At 46.5% G+C, this 22,500-nt stretch overlaps 2 protein-coding genes and 1 long non-coding RNA gene across 4 annotated transcripts in view; 1 reads left to right on the plus strand and 2 right to left on the minus strand.

Annotated features, from left to right (window-relative positions):
• Nucleotides 1-3,277, plus strand: part of LOC126987157 (diacylglycerol O-acyltransferase 1-like) — a 13,266-nt gene extending 9,989 nt beyond the window's left edge. The window contains exons 12-13 of the mRNA XM_050843938.1: nucleotides 1-93; nucleotides 2,697-3,277. The exon at nucleotides 1-93 is cut by the window's left edge and continues 58 nt beyond it. Coding sequence (XP_050699895.1) covers nucleotides 1-93; nucleotides 2,697-2,861 — 258 coding nt within the window. The 3' untranslated portion in view covers nucleotides 2,862-3,277. The remainder of the gene's footprint in view (nucleotides 94-2,696) is intronic.
• LOC126987159 (uncharacterized) lies at nucleotides 132-2,802 on the minus strand. Of its 2 annotated transcripts, none has more exons than XR_007740304.1 (3): nucleotides 2,666-2,802; nucleotides 535-2,344; nucleotides 132-327 (listed from the first exon to the last, which is right to left on the minus strand). It is a non-coding gene; the product is annotated as an uncharacterized LOC126987159 (long non-coding RNA). The 2 variants fall into 2 exon arrangements; XR_007740305.1 differs by lacking the exon at nucleotides 2,666-2,802 and adding an exon at nucleotides 2,505-2,607 and having other exon boundaries at nucleotides 151-327.
• Nucleotides 3,278-10,840: 7,563 nt separating the features above from the next.
• Nucleotides 10,841-22,500, minus strand: part of LOC126987428 (mucin-5AC-like) — a 15,251-nt gene continuing 3,591 nt past the window's right edge. The window contains exons 8-12 of the mRNA XM_050844395.1: nucleotides 22,472-22,500; nucleotides 20,902-21,021; nucleotides 18,706-19,578; nucleotides 16,397-18,630; nucleotides 10,841-15,609 (exon numbers count right to left, since the gene is read on the minus strand). The exon at nucleotides 22,472-22,500 is cut by the window's right edge and continues 138 nt beyond it. Coding sequence (XP_050700352.1) covers nucleotides 15,543-15,609; nucleotides 16,397-18,630; nucleotides 18,706-19,578; nucleotides 20,902-21,021; nucleotides 22,472-22,500 — 3,323 coding nt within the window. The 3' untranslated portion in view covers nucleotides 10,841-15,542. The remainder of the gene's footprint in view (nucleotides 15,610-16,396; nucleotides 18,631-18,705; nucleotides 19,579-20,901; nucleotides 21,022-22,471) is intronic.

Raw genomic sequence — 22,500 nt, forward strand, 5'->3', positions numbered from 1 at the left:
GTCTTCCTTATATCCGCGGCCCTGCACGAGTATGTGGTCTCGGTCCCTTTACATATGTACAAGGTCGGAGTCTTCCTCGGCATGATGGTCCAGGTTGGTAGCGATTGTTTTTTTGGTGACCTGTTTTGTGACCTTTGTTGACCTTGTGGGATGTTCAAATTTTCACACAATCAAGACCAATCATTGAACTTCTCACTCACGGAAAATCACAATCCTAAACACTCACAATCGCTCACAATCAATAAAAATGTCAGAAGAATTTTATAACCCCCTTGGCGTCTTCCTCGGCATGATGGTCCAGGTTGGTAGCGATTGTTTTTTGGTGACCTGTTTTGTGACCTTTGTTGACCTTGTGGGATGTTCAAATTTTCACACAGTCAAGACCAATCATTGAACTTCTCACTCACGGAAAATCACAATCCTAAACACTCACAATCGCTCACAATCAATAAAAATGTCAGAAGAATTTTATAACCCCCTTGGCGTGTATCTCGGCATGATGGTCCAGGTTGGTAGAGATTGTTTTTTGGTGACCTGTTTTGTGACCTTTGTTGACCTTGTGGGATGTTCAAATTTTCACACAGTCAAGACCAATCATTGAACTTCTCACACACCGAAAATCACAATCGTAGACACTCACAATCACGCACAATCAATAAAAGTGTCAACATAATTTTATACCCCTTTGAAATTCATCTTTTTTGTTTTGGTACGTTTTTTATGACCTTTGTTGACCTTCTAGAAAGTTCAGGTTTTTACACAATCAAGACCAATCATTGAACTTAACACTCACAAAAAATCACAATCATAGATGCTCACAATCACTCACAATCTTTAAAAATGTGAAGAGATATTTTGATGCCACCCCCAAAAAAAATTCATATCCCTTGAAAATTTTAGTGTTATTTTGGTACCTTGTTTATGACCTTTGCTGACCTTGTAGGATGTTCAGGTTTTTATGCAGGAAATACCAATTATTGAACTTCTTACTCACAAAAAATCACAATCCTGGACACTCACAATCACTCACAATCTTTAAGAATGTCAAGAGATATTTTGATGTCACCCCCCCGAAAAATTCACATCCTTTAAAATTTACTGTTATTTGGGTACCTTTTTTGTGATCTTTCTAGACCTTGTAGGAAGTTGAGGTTTTTCTACAATCAAGACCAATCATTGAACTTCTCACTCACCGAAAATCACAATCCTAGATGCTCACAATCACTCACAATCAATAAAAATGTCAGAAGAATTTTATAACCCCCTTAGCGTCTTCCTCGGCATGATGGTCCAGATATGTAGCGATTGTTTTTTGGTGACCGTTTTGTGACCTTTGTTGACCTTGTAGGAAGTTGAGGTATTTAGACAGTCAAGACCAATCATTGAACTTCCCACTCACAAAAAATCTCAATCCTAGATGCTCACAATCGCTCACAATCTTTAAAAATGTCAACAGAATTTTACAGACATTTTTTTTCACCATTTTTGCTTTCGAATTAAATTTAACGTAATTCTGATTCCTAAAGTCTGCCCTTTCATTTTTATTTTCTTCTGTGTCTTCGGGGTCTGGATACCCTGTACTTGGGGATTAACCCTTCACTAATCCCCCCACACCCTCAAAATCCATGTAAACCCACGTAAATCCACTTAAATCCCTCTCCATTGAAGGTTACATTGGTCTAAATCCCTTCTATTCAACAGTCAGTCTCCTCAAAATCCCTCGGGTCATTGGGGTCTGGGTAGCCTGTACGGGGGGATTAACCCTTCACTAATCCCCCCACACCCCCGAAATCCATGTAAACCCACGTAAATCCACCTAAATCCCTCTCCATTGAAGGTCACATTGGTCTAAATCCCTTATATTCAACATCCGGTCTCCTCAAAATCCCTTACGATCTTCAGGGTCTTAGGGGTCTGAAGGGGGTCTGGATAGCCTGTACATGGGGATTAACCCTTTATCAATCCCCTCACACCCCCGAAATCCATGTAAACCCACGTAAATCCACTTAAATCCCCCTCCTTTGAAGGTCACATTGGTCAAAATCCCTTCCATTCAACAGTCAGTCTCCTCAAAATCCCTCGGGTCTGGGGGGTCTGGGTAGCCTGTACTTGGGGATTAACCCTTCACTAATCCCCCCACACCCTCAAAATCCATGTAAACCCACGTAAATCCACTTAAATCCCTCTCCATTGAAGGTCACATTGGTCTAAATCCCTTCCATTCAACAGTCAGTCTCCTCAAAATCCCTCGGGTCTGGGGGGTCTGGGTAGCCTGTACTTGGGGATTAACCCTTCACTAATCCCCCCACACCCTCAAAATCCATGTAAACCCACGTAAATCCACCTAAATCCCTCTCCATTGAAGGTCACACTGGTCTAAATCCCTTCTATTCAACAGTCAGTCTCCTCAAAATCCCTCGGGTCTGGGTAGCCTGTACGGGGGGATTAACCCTTCACTAATCCCCCCACACCCTCAAAATCCATGTAAACCCACGTAAATCCACTTAAATCCCTCTCCTTTGAAGGTTACATTGGTCAAAATCCCTTCCATTCAACAGTCAGTCTCCTCAAAATCCCTCGGGTCTGGGTATAGCCTGTATATGGGATTAACCCTTCACTAATCCCCCCACACCCTCAAAATCCATGTAAACCCACCCAAACCCACGTAAATCCACCTAAATCCACCCTTTTTTCAGGTCCCGTTGGTCTATATCAGTTCGTTCGCCCACAAGACCTTCGGGAAACGCGTAGGAAACATGATGGTATGGACGTCTCTCATCCTAGGTCAACCCTTGGGCATCATGGTCTACTATCACGACTATGTGGTCAAAAACTTCGACCCTAATATGTTGGGCTTGTAAGGAGAGGAAGAGGAGGAGGAGGAGGAAGAGGAAGAGGAGGAGGAGGAGGAGAAGGAGGAGATGATTGTTGAAGGAGTTTGTATAAGAGAGAGAGAGAGAGAGAGAGAGAGAGAGAGAGAGAGAGAGACCTACCTATATAGCCTATGCATTTAACAAGCACACAAACTCTCTCTCTCTCTCTCTCTCTCTCTCTCTCTCTCTAATATGATATAAAAAGACATTCCAATTAATCTTCTTCCTCCTCCTCCTCCTCCTCCTCCTCCTCTTGTTCTTCCTCCTCCTCCTCCTCCTCCTCCTCCTCTTGTTCTTCCTCCTCCTCCTCCTCCTCCTCGCTGTGTGATAATCAATGGTGCAATTATACATAAATATATTCTTGTGTTAATGAATTTGTTGAATAAAAAGAAGAATTATTTATATATAGAAAGTTTTATTTGTCTTTTTAGAGAGAGAGGGAGAGGGAGGGAGAGAGAGATACGAGATTATGTGACCTACCTCCCTATATCGTCACAATTAGCCATATATAATCATCCCCAGGCCTTAATAATTAGCACAATAAGATAATTAAATAAAAATAACGTTAATTGGGGCCATACATTACGTTTTTTTGCGTTAATATTGAAAAAAACGGAAAAAGTACGTTAATTTTAGGACTCCTACGACAGACGACTTTCACTTTCAATGTTTCAAGATGGCGGGCACCCAGCTGTCAATTAAGGTAAACAATAAGATATTTCACTTCTAGGCCTAAAAACTGCCTTATTTGAGCCTATTTAAGCGCTGGGAGGCATGGAACTTGATATCTACGCCTTCCGCTACCTTAGAAACCCAAGAACGCGGTAGATAACGCCTAGAGAACGCTGAAATAAGGTATAATGTGTGTGTGCCATCATCTGTCAGTGGGTAGCGCCCCTTGACAACGAATATTTTGGCCAAGGTTGGATTCCCGGGCAAGGGTAGGTGCCTGCGGGGTCATGTGAGGGCGCCAGGTCAAAGAGGGGTGGTCATTCTCCCAGGGGTCATCGCCAGTGGTCATTTTTAAAGGGACATGAAATTTTTTGGAGGGGGCAACGTCTTATATCCCTTGACATTTTTAAAGATTGTGAGTGATTGTGAGTGTCTAGGATCATGATTTTTGATGGGTGATGAGTTGAATGATTGTTCTTGATTGTGTAAAAATTTGAACTTCCTGCGGTGTCTAGAAAGGGCAGAAAAGGCTATCAGAATAACGGTAATTTTTAAAGGGACATGAAATTTTTTGGAGGGGGTGACGTCTTATATCCCTTGACATTTTTAAAGATTGTGAGTGATTGTGAGTGTCTAGGATCGTGATTTTTGATGGGTGATGAGTTGAATGATTGCTCTTGATTGTGTAAAAATTTGAACTCACTACGATATCTAGAAAGGTCAGAAAAAGCTGTCAAACTATCGGTAACCTTTTTAATGGGTGACGTCACATATCAATCTACATTTTTATTGATTGTGAATGATTGTGAGTGTCTAGGATCATGATTTTTGATGGGTGGTGAGTTGAATGATTGCTCTTGATTGTGTAAAAATTTGAACTCACTCCGATGTCTTGAAAGGGCAGAAAAGGCTATCAGAATAACGGTCATTTTTAAAGGGACATGAAATTTTTTGGAGGGGGTGACGTCTTATATCCCTTGACATTTTTAAAGATTGTGAGTGATTGTGAGTGTCTAGGATTGTGATTTTTGATGGGTGATGAGTTGAATGATTGTTCTTGATTGTGTAAAAATTTGAGTTCACTATGGTGTCTAGAAAGGGCAGAAAAGGCTATCAGAATAATGGTAATTTTTAAAGGGACATGAAATTTTTTGGAGGGGGTGACGTCTTATATCCTTTGACATTTTTAAAGATTGTGAGTGATTGTGAGTGTCTAGGATCCTGATTTTTGATGGGTGGTGAGTTGAATGGTTGTTCTTGATTGTGTAAAAAATTAAACTCACTACATTGTCTAGAAAGGGCAGAAAAAGCCTATCAAACTAACGGTAATCTTTTTAAGCGCTGTGAAGTTATCTAGGGGCGACGTCATATATCTCTTGACATTTTTAAAGATTGTGAGCGATTGTGTGTGTCTAGGATTGTGATTTTTGATGTGTGAGGAGGTGAATGATTGTTCTTGATCGTGTAGAAATTTGAACTCACTACGATATCTAGAAAGGTCAGAAAAAGCTGTCAAACTATCGGTAACCTTTTTAATGGGTGACGTCACATATCAATCTACATTTTTATTGATTGTGAATGATTGTGTGTGTCTAGGATTGTGATCTTTGATGGGTAAGGAGTTGAATGATTGCTCTTGATTGTGTAAAAATTTGAACTTCCTGCAACATCTAGAAATGTCAGAAAAAGCTATCAAAATTACGGTAATCTTTTTAAGTGATGTAGAATTATATGGGGGTGACGTCTTATATCTCTTGGCATTTTTAAAGATTGTGAGCGATTGTGAGTGTCTAGGATTGTGATTTTTGAGGTGTGAGGAGGTGAATGATGGTTCTTCATTGTGTTAAAGTTTGAATGTCCTGCAGTGTCTAGAAAGGGCAGAAAAGGCTATCAGAATAACGGTAATTTTTAAAGGGACATGAAATTTTTTGGAGGGGGTGACGTCTTATATCCCTTGACATTTTTAAAGATTGTGAGTGATTGTGAGTGTCTAGGATTGTGATTTTTGATGGGTGATGAGTTGAATGATTGTTCTTGATTGTGTAAAAATTTGAACTTCCTGCAGTGTCTAGAAAGGGCAGAAAAGGCTATCAGAATAATGGTAATTTTTAAAGGGACATGAAATTTTTTGGAGGGGGCGACGTCTTATATCCCTTGACATTTTTAAAGATTGTGAGTGATTGTGCGTGTCTAGGATCATGATTTTTGATGGATTAGGAGTTGAATGATTGTGAGTGATTGTGTAAAAATTTGAACTCACTCCGATGTCTAGAAAGGGCAGAAAAGGCTATCAGAATAACGGTAATTTTTAAAGGGACATGAAATTTTTTGGAGGGGGTGACGTCTTATATCCCTTGACATTTTTAAAGATTGTGAGTGATTGTGAGTGTCTAGGATTGTGATTTTTGATGGGTGATGAGTTGAATGATTGTGAGTGATTGTGTAAAAATTTGAACTCACTCCGATGTCCAAAAAGGTCAGAAAAAGCTGTCAAACTATCGGTAATATTTTTGTGTTAGGGGCGACATCTTATTTTCATCCAACCATCCAAGTCTTGTCTCATATCGGCACTTGTATTTCAGGGCACGCTCGGCACTGCGGCAACGTTGGCACTCATGGCTCTCCGGCAGCGGCACTCCGGCACTACGACACCCAGGACAGGCACGGGTCAAGGGTCAGGTTGTGATAAGATAGTGACCTCCTCCTCCTCTTCCTCTCCTCCTCCTCACCTTCCTCCTCCTCCTTGCTAAGTCCATGTGGGTTCTCTCTCTCTCTCTCTCCTCCTCTTCATTTGATATTTCCTCCAAATTCTTTTCCTCCATCTCTCTCTCTCCTTTGATTCTTCCTCCAATTTATTTTCCTCCATCTCTCTCTCTCTCTCTTTCTCTCTCTCCTCTGCTTCCTTTGATTTTTCCTCCATCTCTCTCTGTCTCCCTCCTCCTCCTCCTCCTCCTCCTCCTTTGATTCTTCCTCCAAATTCTTTTCCTCCATCTCTCTCTCTCTCTCTCTCTCTCTTCTTATTCTTCACCCAATCTTCCTCCTCTTCCTCTCCTCCAGAATTTATACCTCCTCCTCTTCCTCCTCCAAGTCTCTCCATATGATAGTGTCTTCCTCTTCTTCTTCCTCCTCCTCCTCCTCCTCCTCTTCTAGATATGGTCAGTAATGTGTTTCAATGTATTTACAGAATGAAGAAGAAGAAGAGGAAGAGGAGGAGACTGTGTGTAGGTATATATGTGTGTGTGTGTGTGTGTGTGTGTGTGTGTGTGTGTGTATATATGGACACAATTTAAACAGGATTTCTTTCAACATATATTTTATTATTATTATTATTATTACTATTATTATTATTATTATTATTAAAAGACTTCTTCTGTGTGTGTGGCTTGACACTTGACAGCTTGACAGACAGCCTTCTTCTTCCTCCTCCTCCTCTTCTTCTTCTGTCTGAGTTCTGAAAGGGAGAGAGAAAATAATGAGAGAGAGAGCAGGTAGGGGAGATGTCTGTGGGGGTTATTAACATACTGTGGGGAGACATCCTGTGGGTCCCAGAGAGAGATTAACATACTGTGGGAGACATCCTGTGGGTCCTGTGAGAGAGAGAGAGAGAGAGAGAGAGAGAGAGAGAGAGAGAGAGAGAGAGAGCACAAGCTGGGGGAGTGTCTGTGGGGGTTATTAACATACTGTGGGGAGACATCCTGTGGGTCCTGTGAGAGAGAGAGAGAGAGAGAGAGAGAGAGAGAGAGAGAGAGAGAGAGAGAGAGAGAGAGAGAGAGAGACTACTACTATTATTACTACTACAATTCCTCAGTCAATCAATGTGTGTGTGTGTGTGTGTGTGTGTGTAAACTTTCTATATGTATGTGTATGTATGTTTTAAATATTCTGTATGTATGTATGTATGTATATGTGTGTGTGTGTGTGTGTGTGTGTGTGTGTGTGTGTTCATGTAATGTAAAAAAATATGTAATAATTATCAATAAAAATAAATTACAATATATATTACTATTATCATTATCATTATTATTATTATTAGACAAAGAAAGAGGAGGAGGGAGTGAGAGGAAGGAGGAGGAGGAGGAGGAGGAGGAGGAGAGGAAGAGAGGGAAGGAAGAGAGAGACTATTGCACCCCAGTGAGTGCCGGGGATCAAACCCGAGCCTTCCGAGCAGAGGCCAGGCCGCAGCACACCACCCACGCCACCGCTGGGCTACTGATGAAGAGAGAGAAGAAGAATAGGAAGGAAGGAAGAATGAAGGAGGAGGGAAGGAGGTATTTGGAGGAAGATTTAACCCTTTCATTGCTAATAGCTTGCATCAAGACTATCCCCCCAAGCGCTCGGGCAGCCCAGCGGGGGAAGGGGATCTCTTCTTAACCGCTGTGTCTCAAACTACAAAACAATAACACCATTGGAAAGAGGAGGCCAAGATCTATAGGAGTCGGTTATGTAAGCCTCTCCTGCGAACGCACAGGCACGTTCCGGGGGTGTTGGCTGTGAAGACGTACATTTACACGTACGCGACGGTCAGCCGTAAGGCCACACAGCCCACACAGACTCCCCTGACAGCCCACACACACTCCCTAGACAGCCCGCACAGCCCCTGACAGCCCACACACACTCCCTAGACAGCCCACACAGCCCGTGACAGCCCACACACACTCCCTAGACAGCCCACACAGCCCGAGACAGCCCCCAGACTCCCTAGACAGCCCACACAGACTCCCTTGACAGTCCACACACACTCCCTAGACAGCCCACACAGCCCCTGACAGCCCACGCACACTCCCCAGACAGCCCACACAGCCCGTGACAGCCCACAAAAACTCCCTACACAGCCCCTGACAGCCCACACAGACACAGACTCCCTAGACAGCCCACACAGCCCACAGACTCCCCAACAGCCCCCACACACTCCCTAGACAGCCCCTTCCTTCATCTGCACAGCCCACAGAAATTCCCTAACCAGACCTAACACTCATAGGCCTACACAATATTCCTTAGCCTCAAAACAGCCCCTTCCTAGCCCTCCAGAAGGTTTGTCAGGATCTAGCCCCTCAGCCCCAGGGACGTGTTTTGACAATGGGATGTATTTTAACAATGGTGGATGTATTTTGACAACTGAAGAGGAGGAGAGAGAGAGAGAGAGAGAGAGAGAGAGAGAAGAGGAAGAAATAATAAAAAATAAAAAAATAGTAATTCTTTACCTTTGTTTTGGAGTCTTCTTCTTCTTCTTCCTCCTCCTCCTCCTCCTCCTCTTCTTCTTCCTCTCGTTCCATGGAAAAAAGTAAGCTGTATTAGTAAACATTCTTTAACACACACACACACACACACACACACACACACACACACACACACACACACACACACACACACACACACACACAACCCCATGTACGGCCGAACTCACGTGCATATATCTCCACGCACACAGCACCCATGTACACCAGATTCAGTACACACATGGACCGACTATCTGCGCACATGGTCAAGAAATCTGAGTGAGCTATCTTTAATATCTTGAGAGCTAGCTTTAAAAATGTTACAACTTCAGATATGGACCCTAATGCAAAAAAAATCACCATGTACGCCTGAGTTCGTGTGTGTATATCTCCGCACACACAGCACCTATGTACACCAGATTCAGTACGCACATGGACCAACTATCCACGCACATGGCCAAGGATTCTGAGTGAGCTATCTTTAATATCTTGAGAGCTAGCTTTAAAAATGTTACAACTTCAGATATGGACCCTAATGCAAAAAAAATCACCATGTACGCCTGATTTCGTGTGTGTATATCTCCGCGCACACAGCACCCATGTACACCAGATTCAGCATGCACATGGACCAACTATCCGCGTACATGGCCAAGGATTCTGAGTGAGCTATCTTTAATATCTTGAGAGCTATCTTTAAAAATGTTACAACTTTTGATATAGACCCTAATGCAAAAAAATACCCATGTACGCCTGATTTCGTGTGTGTATATCTCCGCGCACACAGCACCCACGTACACCAGATTCAGCATGCACATGGAACAACTATCCGTGCATATGGCCAAGGATTCTGAGTGAGCTATCTTTAATATCTTGAGAGCTAGCTTTAAAAATGTTACCGCAGCTACCAGGTAAGGACAGTTCGGCAGCTTGCAAATAACGTGGTCAATATATGATCATTTGCCGACACATACATAGACACATTAAAACACATACATTGACACATATTTACATGCATTAACACATACATTAATACATACTTAGACATGCATTGACACATACTTACACATTAAAACACATATTTAGACATGCATGAACACATCTTAAAGTAATATATATAAAAATAGAAATGTCTTACCTGGTTATGTATGTTGATTTGGGACACGCACACACACATATATACGCACACACACACACACACACATACGCACACACACCACCATCTCTCAACTCCATTTCCTGCCTCGCAACACCATTTTTCATCACCAGTCACCTCCAACACCACTTCTCAACTCCATTTCTTGCCTCTCAACACCATTTTTCATCACCAGTCACCACCACCACCACCACCAACACCACTTCTCAACTCCATTTCTTTCCTTTCAACACCATCTTTCATCACCAAAACCCTGACATCACCAATTCTCAACTCCATTTCCTTCCTCTCAACACCATTTTTCATCACCAAAACCCTGACATCACCACCACCAACACCACTTCTCAACTCCATTTCCTGCCTCTCAACACCATTTTTCATCACCAAAACCCTGACATCACCACCACCAACACCACTTCTCAACTCCATTTCCTGCCTCTCAACACCATTTTTCATCACCAATACCCTGACATCACCACCACCAACACCATCACCTCCCTTTCTTTCTCTTCTTTCAACACCATTTTTCATCACCACCAACACCACCACCTTCCCTTCCTCTCCATCTCATCACCAGTCACCACCACCACCACCTTCAACACCATTCCCCACCTCCATTTCTTTACCCTCAACACCATATCATATCAATTTGACACCATCAACACCACCACCAACACCATTCCTACAGCTCATCACCATTCCGTCATCACAACACACACACACACACACACACACACACACACACACACACACACACAGGGTCAATAAATCTGTTACAGTCTTTCTTTATTAATTTTGAAAGCAATAATAATAATAATAATAATAATAATAATAATAATAATATATATACACACATTAACACATACATATCTTCTCCTTGTACTGTTTGTTCGTACATGTGTCTGTTTGTGACGTATTTTACACACACACACACACACACACACACACACACACACACACACACACATACGCACATATTCACACTTCATTCCTGTTTGTGTGTGTGTGTGTTTGTTAGACCACTTTTGTTTCTGAGTCTTCCTCCTCCTCCTCCTCCTCTTCTTCCATATAAAAAAACACTCGATTGCTTGTTTTTCCTTCCTGTTTGTCTCAATTCTAAACGGCTGAGTCAAACGGCTTTTTAAAACACACTTGTAAGCTTGTATTTCTTTCCTGTGTGTCTCAATCTAAACGGCAGAGTCAAACGGCTTTTTAAAACACACTCGTAACCTTGTATTTCTTTCCTGTTTGTCTCGATTCTAAACGGCAGAGTCAAACGGCTTTTTAAATCACACTCGTAAGTTTGTTTTTCCTTCCTGTTTGTCTCGATCTAAACAGCAGAGTCAAACGGCTTTTTAAAACACACTTGTAAGCTTGTATTTCATTCCTGTTTGTCTCGATTCTAAACAGCAGAGTCAAACGGCTTTTTAAAACACACTTGTAAGCTTGTATTTCATTCCTGTTTGTCTCGATCTAAACGGCAGAGTCAAACGGCTTTTTAGAACACACTTGTAAGCTTATAATACTTCCTCCTAGTGTATGTGTGTGTGAGTGGTTGCTTTAAACACACACACACACACACATATACACACGCACACACACAAGTTAAACGTCATTATAAAACAGCTCATAACCTTGCAAGAATTCCTTCCTGTTTGTGTGTTTGTCTGTGTGATTGCTTTAACACACACACACACACACACACACACACACACACACACACACACACACACATTATAAAACATCTTGTCAACTTGTAATAATTCCTTCCTGTTTGTGTGTTTGAATGGTTGCTTAAATCACACACACACACACACACACACACACACAAGTTAAATGTCATTATAAAACAGCTGGTAAGATTGTATTTCCTCCGTTTGTTTGTCCTGGTTCTAAATGCAAGAGTTCTGGAACACTCGCTGGCTTTGTATCCGTTTGTGGGTGTTTTGTTTCACTTTGGGACGCGGTTTTGTCTAATTCTTTCCCTTCCTTTCCTTTCCCTTCTCTATCTTCCCTTCCCTTCCCTTCCTTTCCTTTCCTTTCCTTTCCCTTCTCTTCCTTCCCTTCCTTTCCCTTCCTTTCCTTCCATCTTTCTTTCTTTATCCAATTCCTTCTTCTTCCTCTCTTCCTTCCCTTCCCTTCCTTTCCTTCCATCTTTCTTTATCCAATTCCTTCTTCTTCCTCTCTTCCTTCCCTTCCCTTCCTTTCCTTCCATCTTTCTTTATCCAATTCCTTCTTCTTCCTCTCTTCCTTCCCTTCCCTTCCTTTCCTTCCATCTTTCTTTCTTTATCCAATTCCTTCTTCTTCCTCTCTTCCTTCCCTTCCCTTCCTTTCCTTCCATCTTTCTTTCTTTATCCAATTCCTTCTTCTTCCTCTCTTCCTTCCCTTCCCTTCCTTTCCTTCCATCTTTCTTTCTTTATCCAATTCCTTCTTCTTCCTCTCTTCCTTCCTTTCCCTTCCTTTCCTTCCATCTTTCTTTATCCAATTCCTTCTTCTTCCTCTCTTCCTTCCCTTCCTTCCTTTCCTTCCATCTTTCTTTCTTTATCCAATTCCTTCTTCTTCCTCTCTTCCTTCCCTTCCCTTCCTTTCCTTCCCTTCCTTCCATCTTTCTTTCTTTATCCAATTCCTTCTTCTTCCTCTCTTCCTTCCCTTCCCTTCCTTTCCCTTCCTTTCCTTCCATCTTTCTTTCTTTATCCAATTCCTTCTTCTTCCTCTCTTCCTTCCCTTCCTTCCTTTCCTCATCAATATCTCTCCTTCCTTCTCGGGTCACACCACGCGCTCCGCCCCGTACAGAGAGGAGCCATCCGCACACCACCTCCACGAGTCATTTCTCATCTGTAGCGTGCGGGAGCCAAGCCGTAGGTGGAGCAGCATTCTGGTGGTTGCACAGGCTGCCGTGTCCGCCGCCTCACTCCCGTGTAGGCCTATGTGGCTGGGCGATGCTCTGGGTGGACTGGGCCGTTGGTGTAGCAGACGGCACAGCTCCCCACGCTGGCCTGAGTTGCCACCATGAGTGTGTGCTGCAGGAGTTCCCCGGTGTGCACAGCTGGCAGGCAGGGCTCTGGTGATGACCTCAGTGGTGGGGCCGACACGGAGGGGGAGCGGCGGACTTGGCGGCTGGACGGTTGCCTTCGCTTCCTCACTGTCATTTCCTTTCTATTTCTTTATTTATTTATCTCCTTCCTTCTCTCTCTCTCTCTCTCTCTCTCTCTCTCTCTCTCTCTCTCTCTCTCTCTCTCTCTCCCGTCCTTCCTTCCACTCTAAAATGCTACCTTCCACTCCTCTCTCTCTCTCCTTTCACTCCACTCTCCTCCACCTCCGTTTCCTCCACCATCGACGCGGCAGCGGGTGGCGGCTCCCCCTTCCGACCATCCGCCAAGCCGCCATCCGCCGAGACCTCCACCGAATCATCCGTTCCATTGCAAGAATCATGTGGGGTTCCGCTTCGGTCAAGGTCAAATTTTCTCCTTTTCTTCTTTTTCGGGTCCGGCAGCTTGACCTCGGCGGCTCCCTGACCTCGGTGACCTCTGGCGGTGTCGGCCGAACCAGGGCGGTCATGTGGCGGCCGCGGTTCACTGCTTGACCTTTCTGTATTTGACCTTTTCCGTGAACTTTCGCAAGATGCGTTTTCCGAAAGACTTCTCCGAGTAACAACACTTTCCAAGGTCAATTTCGGTTGTTTTGGGCTGTCTCGGGTTGACTGTCGCTGTGGTGAGGTCTCGGTTGGGCTTTCGGTTGCCGGTTCGTGCTGTCTCGGTGTCCGGTTGCCCTCGGTTGCTGCGGTAGAGGGTGCGGTTGCGATGGGTGATTCTCGCGACGTACTCCGCCTAGTAATTTTGTCAACCCCTTTCGTGCTGTCAACCGAAGACGCCCGTGTGGATGTCCGCCTCGTAATGGTCTCCTGGGGCTTCGGGTTTTCGGTTGACAAGATCTCGGCTGCGCTCCGCCTCGATATCCTGCTTTCGGTGGGTGATTTCTGCGTGGTTGAATTTTCGGTTGAACGTTCCGGCGTACCCCCTTTCGTATCGGCTGTTTTTTTAGGCTTTTCGGTGGGTCTGGTTTCGGTTGAGGCATGTAGCTCTGTAATGTCCTTTCTGGTTGAAGATTTTGGTTGACTTTCGATATTTTTGGTTGCGGTTGACGAATCTTCCGGGAGATTAGGCCTTGTAATGTCCCTTTCAGTCTCCCTTCGGTTGGTTTCGGTTGACGGCGCGACTTTCAGTTGACGTTTCGGGCTGTCAGTGGTTGAGTCTCGAGCCTCCTTATGTCTTTTGGTGGTCGGTTGAGTGTTAGGACTCTCCCTCGGCGAGTCAACCCTTTCACGACTCCTCTTCCGCCTTGGAGAAAATTCGGTTGCGATTTCCGACTCTCCACCGGAGGCTAAACTTGTAACGGTTGTAGTTTCGGTTGAGTCAGGCTTTCTGGTTGACATTCCAGTGGTGTTTGAGGCTTCGGTTGACTCATCCTCCTTACAGTTGGGTGATTTGCGTCGACTTTCGGTTGCGGGGGAAGCTTCAACCTCTCTCTCCTCCATATCAAGGTTGCATATGGTGGTTTCGGTTGATTCAGCGGGTCTGGTTGTCTCGGCCTTGGTTGATCTACCGGGCTGTGACGTCGAGTGTCCGCCACCCGGTTCCTGGTTGTCTGAATCTTCGGTTGACGGCGGAATTTTGTTTTCGGTTGACTGTGGTGTTGTCGTACTGAGATTTGGGTTGCTTCGGCACTCTGGCACTGTGGGGGGACCTGTGGCACTGTGGGATGGTGTGGTGTGTGCGTATGTACGTGTGTGTGTCTGTTCTCTCTCCTCCTCCTCCTCCTTTTCTACCCCATTCTCCTTCACCTCCTCCTCCTCCTCCTTCTTCTCCTCCTCCTCCTCCTCCTCCTCCTCTTCTTCTTTCAAGGAATATCTCACAGGTCCGAAGGCAACATCCTCGACCAGTATCTCACCCGCTGAGGCCTCCGGTACCCCATGCTGGCTGCTTGCGTGGTGCGTCATTTCGTAACGGTTATAGCTCCTGAAATCGCACCGGCAACAAGCGTACCGGGTCCAGTTCAAGTGTACCGAGATGTGGCGCTTAAGGGTAGTTATCGTCTGGTACCGGCGCCCACAAGGGATGCAGGAGAGGGTCGACATTTGGCAGAGTTTTGACATGAGGGCGTCTAGCTGGTTTGCGATGGTACCGTTACTGGGGATGGTCAGGCGCCGATCCGTAGTGGTTCCATCCGTAGAGGTACCGGTAATGCTGTCGGTGCCTTCCTTAGCGTTACTGGATAGGCTATCGGTGCCGTGGATTGTCGTTTTGGTACCCTGAATGATACTGGTACCATCCTTAGCGGTACCAGAAACGCTATTGGTACCATGAATCGTGATATTGGTACCAGGAACGCTATCGGTACCATCATTCTTCGAAGCTGTAGAATCACTCATAATGGTACCATCAGCGCTATCGGTACCCTCCTCGCAGACCATCTTCTTGTAGTCCTTGCGTATCTGGATGGAAATGGGCTTCTCTGGGGTCTCGGAGCGGAGCCTCGGACTGAGCGGGGACTTGGGCAACAGGGCAGCGGTCGGGGGCCTCATCTGCTGGAGCGAACAGAACTTCTCGTGCGAAATCAAGGCCTGTGGGGTCATGAAACGGCGTTCGCACTTCCCGCAGCGATGCTCTGGGGGCGCCGAGGAGCCGGTGTCGTATGCCTGGAAAATTACATTGGGGTCAGTATACACACACACACACACACACACACACACACACACACACACACACACACACATACATGGTGATACTTAGTTTCCCTTCCCTTCCCTTCCCTTCTTTTCCTTTCCTTTCCCTTCCCTTCCCTTCCCTTCCCTTTCCTTCCCTTTCCTTCCCTTCCCTTCCCTTCCCTTCCTTTCCTTTCCCTTCCCTTCCCTTCCTTTCCCTTCCCTTCTCTTCCCTACCTCTTCCTCCTCCTCTTCCTCTTCTTCTCTCTCTCTCTCTCTCTCTCACACACACACACACTGGAAAGGTCCGAGCTGTGACCTTGGCTATCAGGGTCACTGGAGGTCAACTCAGAAAGGTCAAGTTCTGGTGGGGCCTTCCTTGTGTTGGTGACCTTTGATTTTTGGGGGGTCATTTAAGGTCACTGGTAAGGTCAAGGTCAAGGGGGGAAGGTCACTGTTGAATTTTGTCTTTATTTGGTTTCTTCCTCTTCCTCCTCCTCCTCCTCCTCCTCTTCTATGCTTCTTCTCCTCTTCTTCCTCCTCCTCCTCCTCTCTTCCTCAATTTTCCTCTCCTACCTCCTCCTCCTCCTCTTCTTCTATGCTTCTTCTCCTCCTCCTCCTCCTCTCTTCCTCAATTTTCCTCTCCTACCTCCTCCTCCTCCTCCTCCTCTCTTCCTCAATTTTCTTCTCCTCCCTCCTCCTCCTACTCCTCGTCCACCTCTTCTTCCACTCCTCCTCCTCCTCCTCCTCCTCCTCCTCCTCCTCCTCCTCTTGAACTAACCTGTCATTATTTTTCTCCTCCTCCTCCTCCTCCTCCTCTTCTCTGACCCTGGCACTCAGACCGGCACTGTTGACCTTTGCCTCCTGCAGTGCCACATGACTTTGACCGGCACTCCCTATGGCACTGTAGGGTGATTCTCGGAGTGCCAAATGAGGGTCACTTCTGGCACTGGTCAAAATCGCACTATGTCTTTCAGCAGTGCCAAGCTTTTTTTTTTTGGCAGTGCTCCCCATACTGGCACTGACCCCACTGACCTTGCCCTCCCCCCCTCTGGCACTCCTTGGCATCAGAACAGTGCCAGATGTGGAAGGGAAATTGGCACTGTGGGTTCTATCGGAGTTTTGGTCAGTGCCAGTCACCCGGGCAGTGCCATAGGTCACGTCGGCACTGGTAGAGGTCATGTGGTTAGGGTCAAGGCACGTGGCACTGTCCCAAGGGTCATCGCTCCAGTCAATGTCGAAGAATCCAAGTTCACGAGTGCCGCGATTTCCGAGGTCACTTGTCGGAGGTGCCGCCGGCCACATCTCATCGATCCCTGGTGACCCTACAGCTGTGACCTCCTCGGGGGCACTCCAAGTCACAAGATCATGGGTGCTGTCGACCTCCCCAGCGACGGTCGTATGTGGCACTGTGCCGTTCGCGTCCAAGATTTCGTTTTCAGAGAGTGAGTTTTCCGATGGCACTGTGTCGGGACCCATGGCACTCTCTGGGCTGATGGGTGCCGCAAGCTGCTCCTTCAGGGTCTTAAGGGACAGTTCGAGTACCCCAGCATCCTGTGTGTGTGTTCGTGTGTGTGTTACAGGGACAGACAGCGTAACTTGTAGGTCCGAGTACGGGGCTGTGATGGTGTTGATGTCTGGGATCATTAGCATTTCTGGCACCGATATCGCAGCTGGCACTGCCCGGGAGGTGCTGGGGGTCACCGCGATATACTTGGCACTCCTTGGGTTACTAAGCGTGAGGTCCAGAGTGCCAGATTTCCGCTTGGCACCCTGTAACCTGGTGTCTGATGTGGGTTTCGCATAAACATCAGAATCGTACCCCTCACAAACTCTTTCATTTTCAGTGCCATGTTGAGTCGTATTGGCACTCCCGGCACTGTCCTCCAGGGTGCTAAGCTTACCTATGGCACCCTCAAACCTGGCACTGCTTCTACACGGATTGGCACTGGCATCTTTTGAGCAACAAGGCATATTTTCATTGGCATTCACTGGGCACTCATTCACTGTTCTGTTCTGTGGCACTGTGCCCAAGGGTAGTGAGATGGGGATGTTGGCACTACCCTCCACGGCACTGTTTTCATCTGCCGCTACTGGAACCCTGGATTTCAGTGCCATTCCTAAGGGTTTGTGCGTGAGTGCCAAGCTGGAAGTGGCACTGGTCATTGGCACTGTTCTTGGCACCAACCGTCTCAGATGAGGGAGTTTCAGAGTGCCAGTAGTGTGTGTTTGAGTGCCAACCAGTGCCATGGAGCTGCTGGAGGAGGCACTGACCACTGGCACTGTTTCCGGCACTTGTGAATTCATGGTTACAGTGCCAGGGAGGTCCATGATAGGGGATTCAATTTCCATAGCAGTGCCATCTAGCATCCTGGCACTCTGAGGGACAGGGCCAAATTCAACATCCTCGCATAATGGTTCTAATTTGACACTCACACTTTCTGGAGAGCTGAAGAGAGTGCCAGATGGAGTGCCAGGTTCGCTCTTGACACACTGCTTCTCTGGGGTGGATAACAGAGTGCCGACAAGTGGGTATGTGCATGACTCCACCTCTTGGGAAACTTGTGTGGCACTGTGGTTGATGGGTGCCAAGTTGGGAGTGCCAAGGCTTAGATCTTGGGTGATACACTCCTCTTCTTCCTTGACAGTGCCAGATTGAGTGCCATGTTGAGAGGGGTTGGCGACTTTTCGAGTGTCTTGTAAAATGTATTCTTGGGTGCTTGTAGGAGTGCCAGGTGGGGTGCCAGTCTCAGACCCACTCAGAACTGTTCCCAAGTCTTCCTCTTCCTTAAATGTGTCTGCTTGAGTGCCAGGTGGAGTGCCAGGTTCAGAGGCACTAATATCCCTTCCCAAGTCTTCCTCTTCCTCCTCCTTCAATGCATCTGGTGGAGTGCCAGGTTCAGAGGCACTCACAACCCTTCCCAAGTCTTCCTCCTCCTCCTCCTTCAATGCATCTGGTGGAGTGCCAGGTTCAGAGGCACTCATATCCCTTTCCAAGTCTTCCTCCTCCTCCTCCTCCTTCACTGTATCTGGTGGAGTGCCAGGTTCAGAGGCACTCACAACCCTTTCCAAGTCTTCCTCCTCCTTCACCAGGGTGCCAGATTGAGTGCCAAATGTGTCTGGTTCAATTTCAACTTCACTCACAGGTAGTGGCACTCTCTCCTCAGGCAGTGCCAATGCATCACACTCACTCAGACTCTCACTATGGCACTGTTCGGCACTCACATCCTCCACATTGGCACTGTTCTGAGGGTCCGGAATTTGGCACTCATGGAAATTCTCACTCTCAGGGTCTAATGTGGCACTGTTTTCCGAGCTTTCTGAGGCGGAGTGGCACTGACCATCACCAGGGAGTGCCATAGTCTGACCCATGGCATCTGTACCCCCAGTGTCCTCGAGTGCCATAGTGTGACCTCCTGTGGCCATGTCTTGTGTGTGGAGTGTTTCCTCTGTTGCTTGAGTTGGTATGGCATCTGTGTCTTCAGTGCCATCGAGTGCCATAGTGTCATCCCATGCTGTCAAATCTTCAGTGCCATCAAGTGCCATAGTGTCATCCTTTACTGTTGAGTCTTCAGTGCCATCAAGTGCCATAGTGCCATCTCTTGTTGTTAAGTCTTCAGTGCCATCAAGTGCCATAGTGCCATCCCATGCTGTCAAATCTTCAGTGCCATCGAGTGCCATAGTGCCATCCCATGCTGTCAGATCTTCAGTGCCAACAGGTGCCATGGTGTCATCCTCTGCTGTTGAGTCTTCAGTGCCATCGAGTGCCATAGGTAGTGCCATATCCCTAGTGCCGCCCTCACTGGCTCGTATGGGCATGGCGCGTGCCTCCACGGTGGCACTGATGTGGGTGGCGATGTGTGCCAGGCTGGTGGGCCGGGATATAAAGGTCTTGTGGCACACCGTACACATCCAGGACAGTGCCGCCGAGTGCCGACCCTTGCCGCTGCGCCCACACTGGCCCTACGGAGAGACAGAAAAAGGTGCCTCATGAACGGCTGTGCGTGCGTGTGTGTGTGTGTGCGTGTGTGTGTGTGTGTGTGTGTGTGTGTGTGTGTGTGTGTGTGTGTGTGTATATATACATACCCCCCCCCCCAGGCCTCAACACAATGTCACAAAGCACCTTTTTCTGTCCCTCTCCCTTTGGTCATGTGAGCGCCACACTGCAGGCACTGTGCAGTATTGTCAAGACGCTGCAGTGCTGCAAAAGGATGTTTTTTTTCACTGAATCAGGACCTTTGTAGAGGGGCGAGGGGGGGGGGGGCAGGGGGAGAGGTCTTGAAAAAAAATGCATTCTCCTCAGGGCAAAATGAGATGGTGAGGACCTCTTAGCAGGCCAGGCAGCCACCCTGTACTTGTGGCCTGGCTGCAGGAGCTGTGGCAAGGCATGTATCAGTCACTCACTCACCAATACAGCCAGCCAGTCAGTCAGCAATACAGCCAGCCAGCCAGTCAGTCAGCAATACAGCCAGCCAGCCAGCCAGTCAGCAATACAGCCAGTCAGTCAGTCAGCAATACAGTCAGTCAGTCACTCACTCACTCAGCAATACAGCCAGTCAGCCAGTCAGTCAGCAATACAGCCAGTCAGCCAGTCAGCAATACAGCCAGTCAGCAATACAGCCAGTCACTCCCCCACACAGCCCAGGGCACCTCCAGGCAAGGCTTACGTCCCAATGCCTGCCCACACCCCCCTGCTGTAGCCTGGCCCTCCCCTGCCTGGCTCCAGGGTGCCACATCAACCATCAACACAGTGCCAGGCTTCCTCACACACAAACAGGACCAGACTTTGAAGGACTCACACATGGCACTCACTCAGTCTGTGTGTGTGTGTGTGTGTGTGTGTGTGTGTGTGTGTGTGTGTGTGTGTTAAATTGTTCTTATAAGCAGATTTATGAGCCTATAATTTTTTTTTTTTTGTCATATTACAATAAGCAAGAATACATACATGTTTACACACACACACACACACACACACACACACACACACACAGGCTTGGGGTCAGGTACAATTTTAAACTGAGTGTCACAGTGCCAGAGTGCCAGTCCCTCCTTGACCTACCTCCTATGACCCCAGAATGACCCCAGTATGATCTCAGTATGACCCCAAGTATGAACCCACTATGACCTCAGTATGAACCCAGAATGACCTCAGTATGAACCCAGAATGACCTCAGTATGAACCCAGCATGACCTCAGTATGAACCCAGAATGACCTCAGTGTGACCTTGTATACTGACCCCAAGCCTGAATCATGACCTTATCCTTCAACACCACTCCTCTACTGACCTTATGTGATGACCTGGAGCTGTAGGATTTTCTGGTTGTGGTGGTTGTGGTGGTGGAGGTGGTGGTGGTGGCGGTGGAGTTTGGTTGAGTCTGGTTGACCGCCGGGCTTCTTGGAAGACTCTGTAAGGAAATAATAATAATAATAATAATAATAATAATAATAATAATAATAATAATAATAATAATAATAATAATAATAATCTCAGGAGACGGGACACAACTCCCGATTAATACCTGGTACCCATTCACTGCTGGGTGGACAGGGGTATAGGGTATCGGAAAGTTTGGAAAGTTTTGTTTAGTGGCGCAACATCTGTGGTCATATGCCGGAGAGAGACAGAAGGGGAAGGAATTATAGGAGAAGGGAACAGACCCCAGGAGACGGAACACAACCCCCATTAATACCTGGTACCCATTCACTGCTGGGTGGACAGGGGCGTAGGGTATCGGAAAACCCACCCAAATTTTTCCACTCCGCCCGGGAATCAAACCCGGGCTCTCTCGGTTGTGAGCCGAGTGTGCTAACCACTGCACCACGAAGCCCCCTGTGTGGAATAGAACCCTAGACAGTTCGTCCTCTTATTTTTCACCGTCTCAGAGCTAACGATGTCATACCAGGAAAGGAAAATTTATCTTAAGAATTTTTCCGAGGCTATATTCTTTCCATTCTAAACACCTCTCACAACCTTAACCCGGTAGCAGCGGGGATCATGTTTCTTAATGGTCCCTCTAAGCGAGAAAAATGAGAAAAAATCACCCCTCACACAAACCATTTCATAATACATATCAAAGCATTTGTGATCAGATTATGTATCATCTATTTTTGGGGTTTATATCATGGTACAAATTTGGCCCGTCGCTGCTACACGGTAAAGCCACAAATTTGGCCCGTTGCTGCTACACGGTAAAGCCACAAATTTGGCCCGTCACTGCTACACGGTAAAGCCACAAATTTGGCCCGTCACTGCTACACGGTAAAGCCACAAATTTGGCCCGTTGCTGCTACACGGTAAAGCCACAAATTTGGCCCGTCGCTGCTACACGGTTAAAGAGTGAGTAATGTATTAGAACTTTCTTACAAATAGCCCTCAAGAGAGTATGTGTATATATATGTACTGAACACTGTACAGGTAAACTCACACACACACACACACACACACACACACACACACACACACAGGGAAGATGCTCAAGAGACATAAAGAAATATAGCTTCCCACAAAGAAATATAGAGGTTTGAAACAGAGAAATATAAAGGTTTTGAACAGACTAAGTGAAGAAATAGTATCGGCGAAGATTGTGCAGAGCTTCAAGGAAAAGTTGGATAATTACAGATACGTAGACGGGACCACACCAGCGTAAGCCCAGGCCAGTAAAATTACAACTAGGTAAACACACACACACACACACACACACACACACACACACACACACACACACACCCTTCCTTTCCCATCTATAAAAACAATCCTCCATTTTTGCCTCCTCCTTCTCCTCCTCTTCTTCCTTCTTCCTCCTCTCTCTCCCTCACACACACACACACACACAGAAATACAAAACACCAACTCACCATCCGCTTGCTACCACTCCCTCCTCCTC

Source organism: Eriocheir sinensis, chromosome 64 (assembly GCF_024679095.1).
Source record: "Eriocheir sinensis breed Jianghai 21 chromosome 64, ASM2467909v1, whole genome shotgun sequence".
NCBI classification, from domain to species: domain Eukaryota; kingdom Metazoa; phylum Arthropoda; class Malacostraca; order Decapoda; family Varunidae; genus Eriocheir; species Eriocheir sinensis.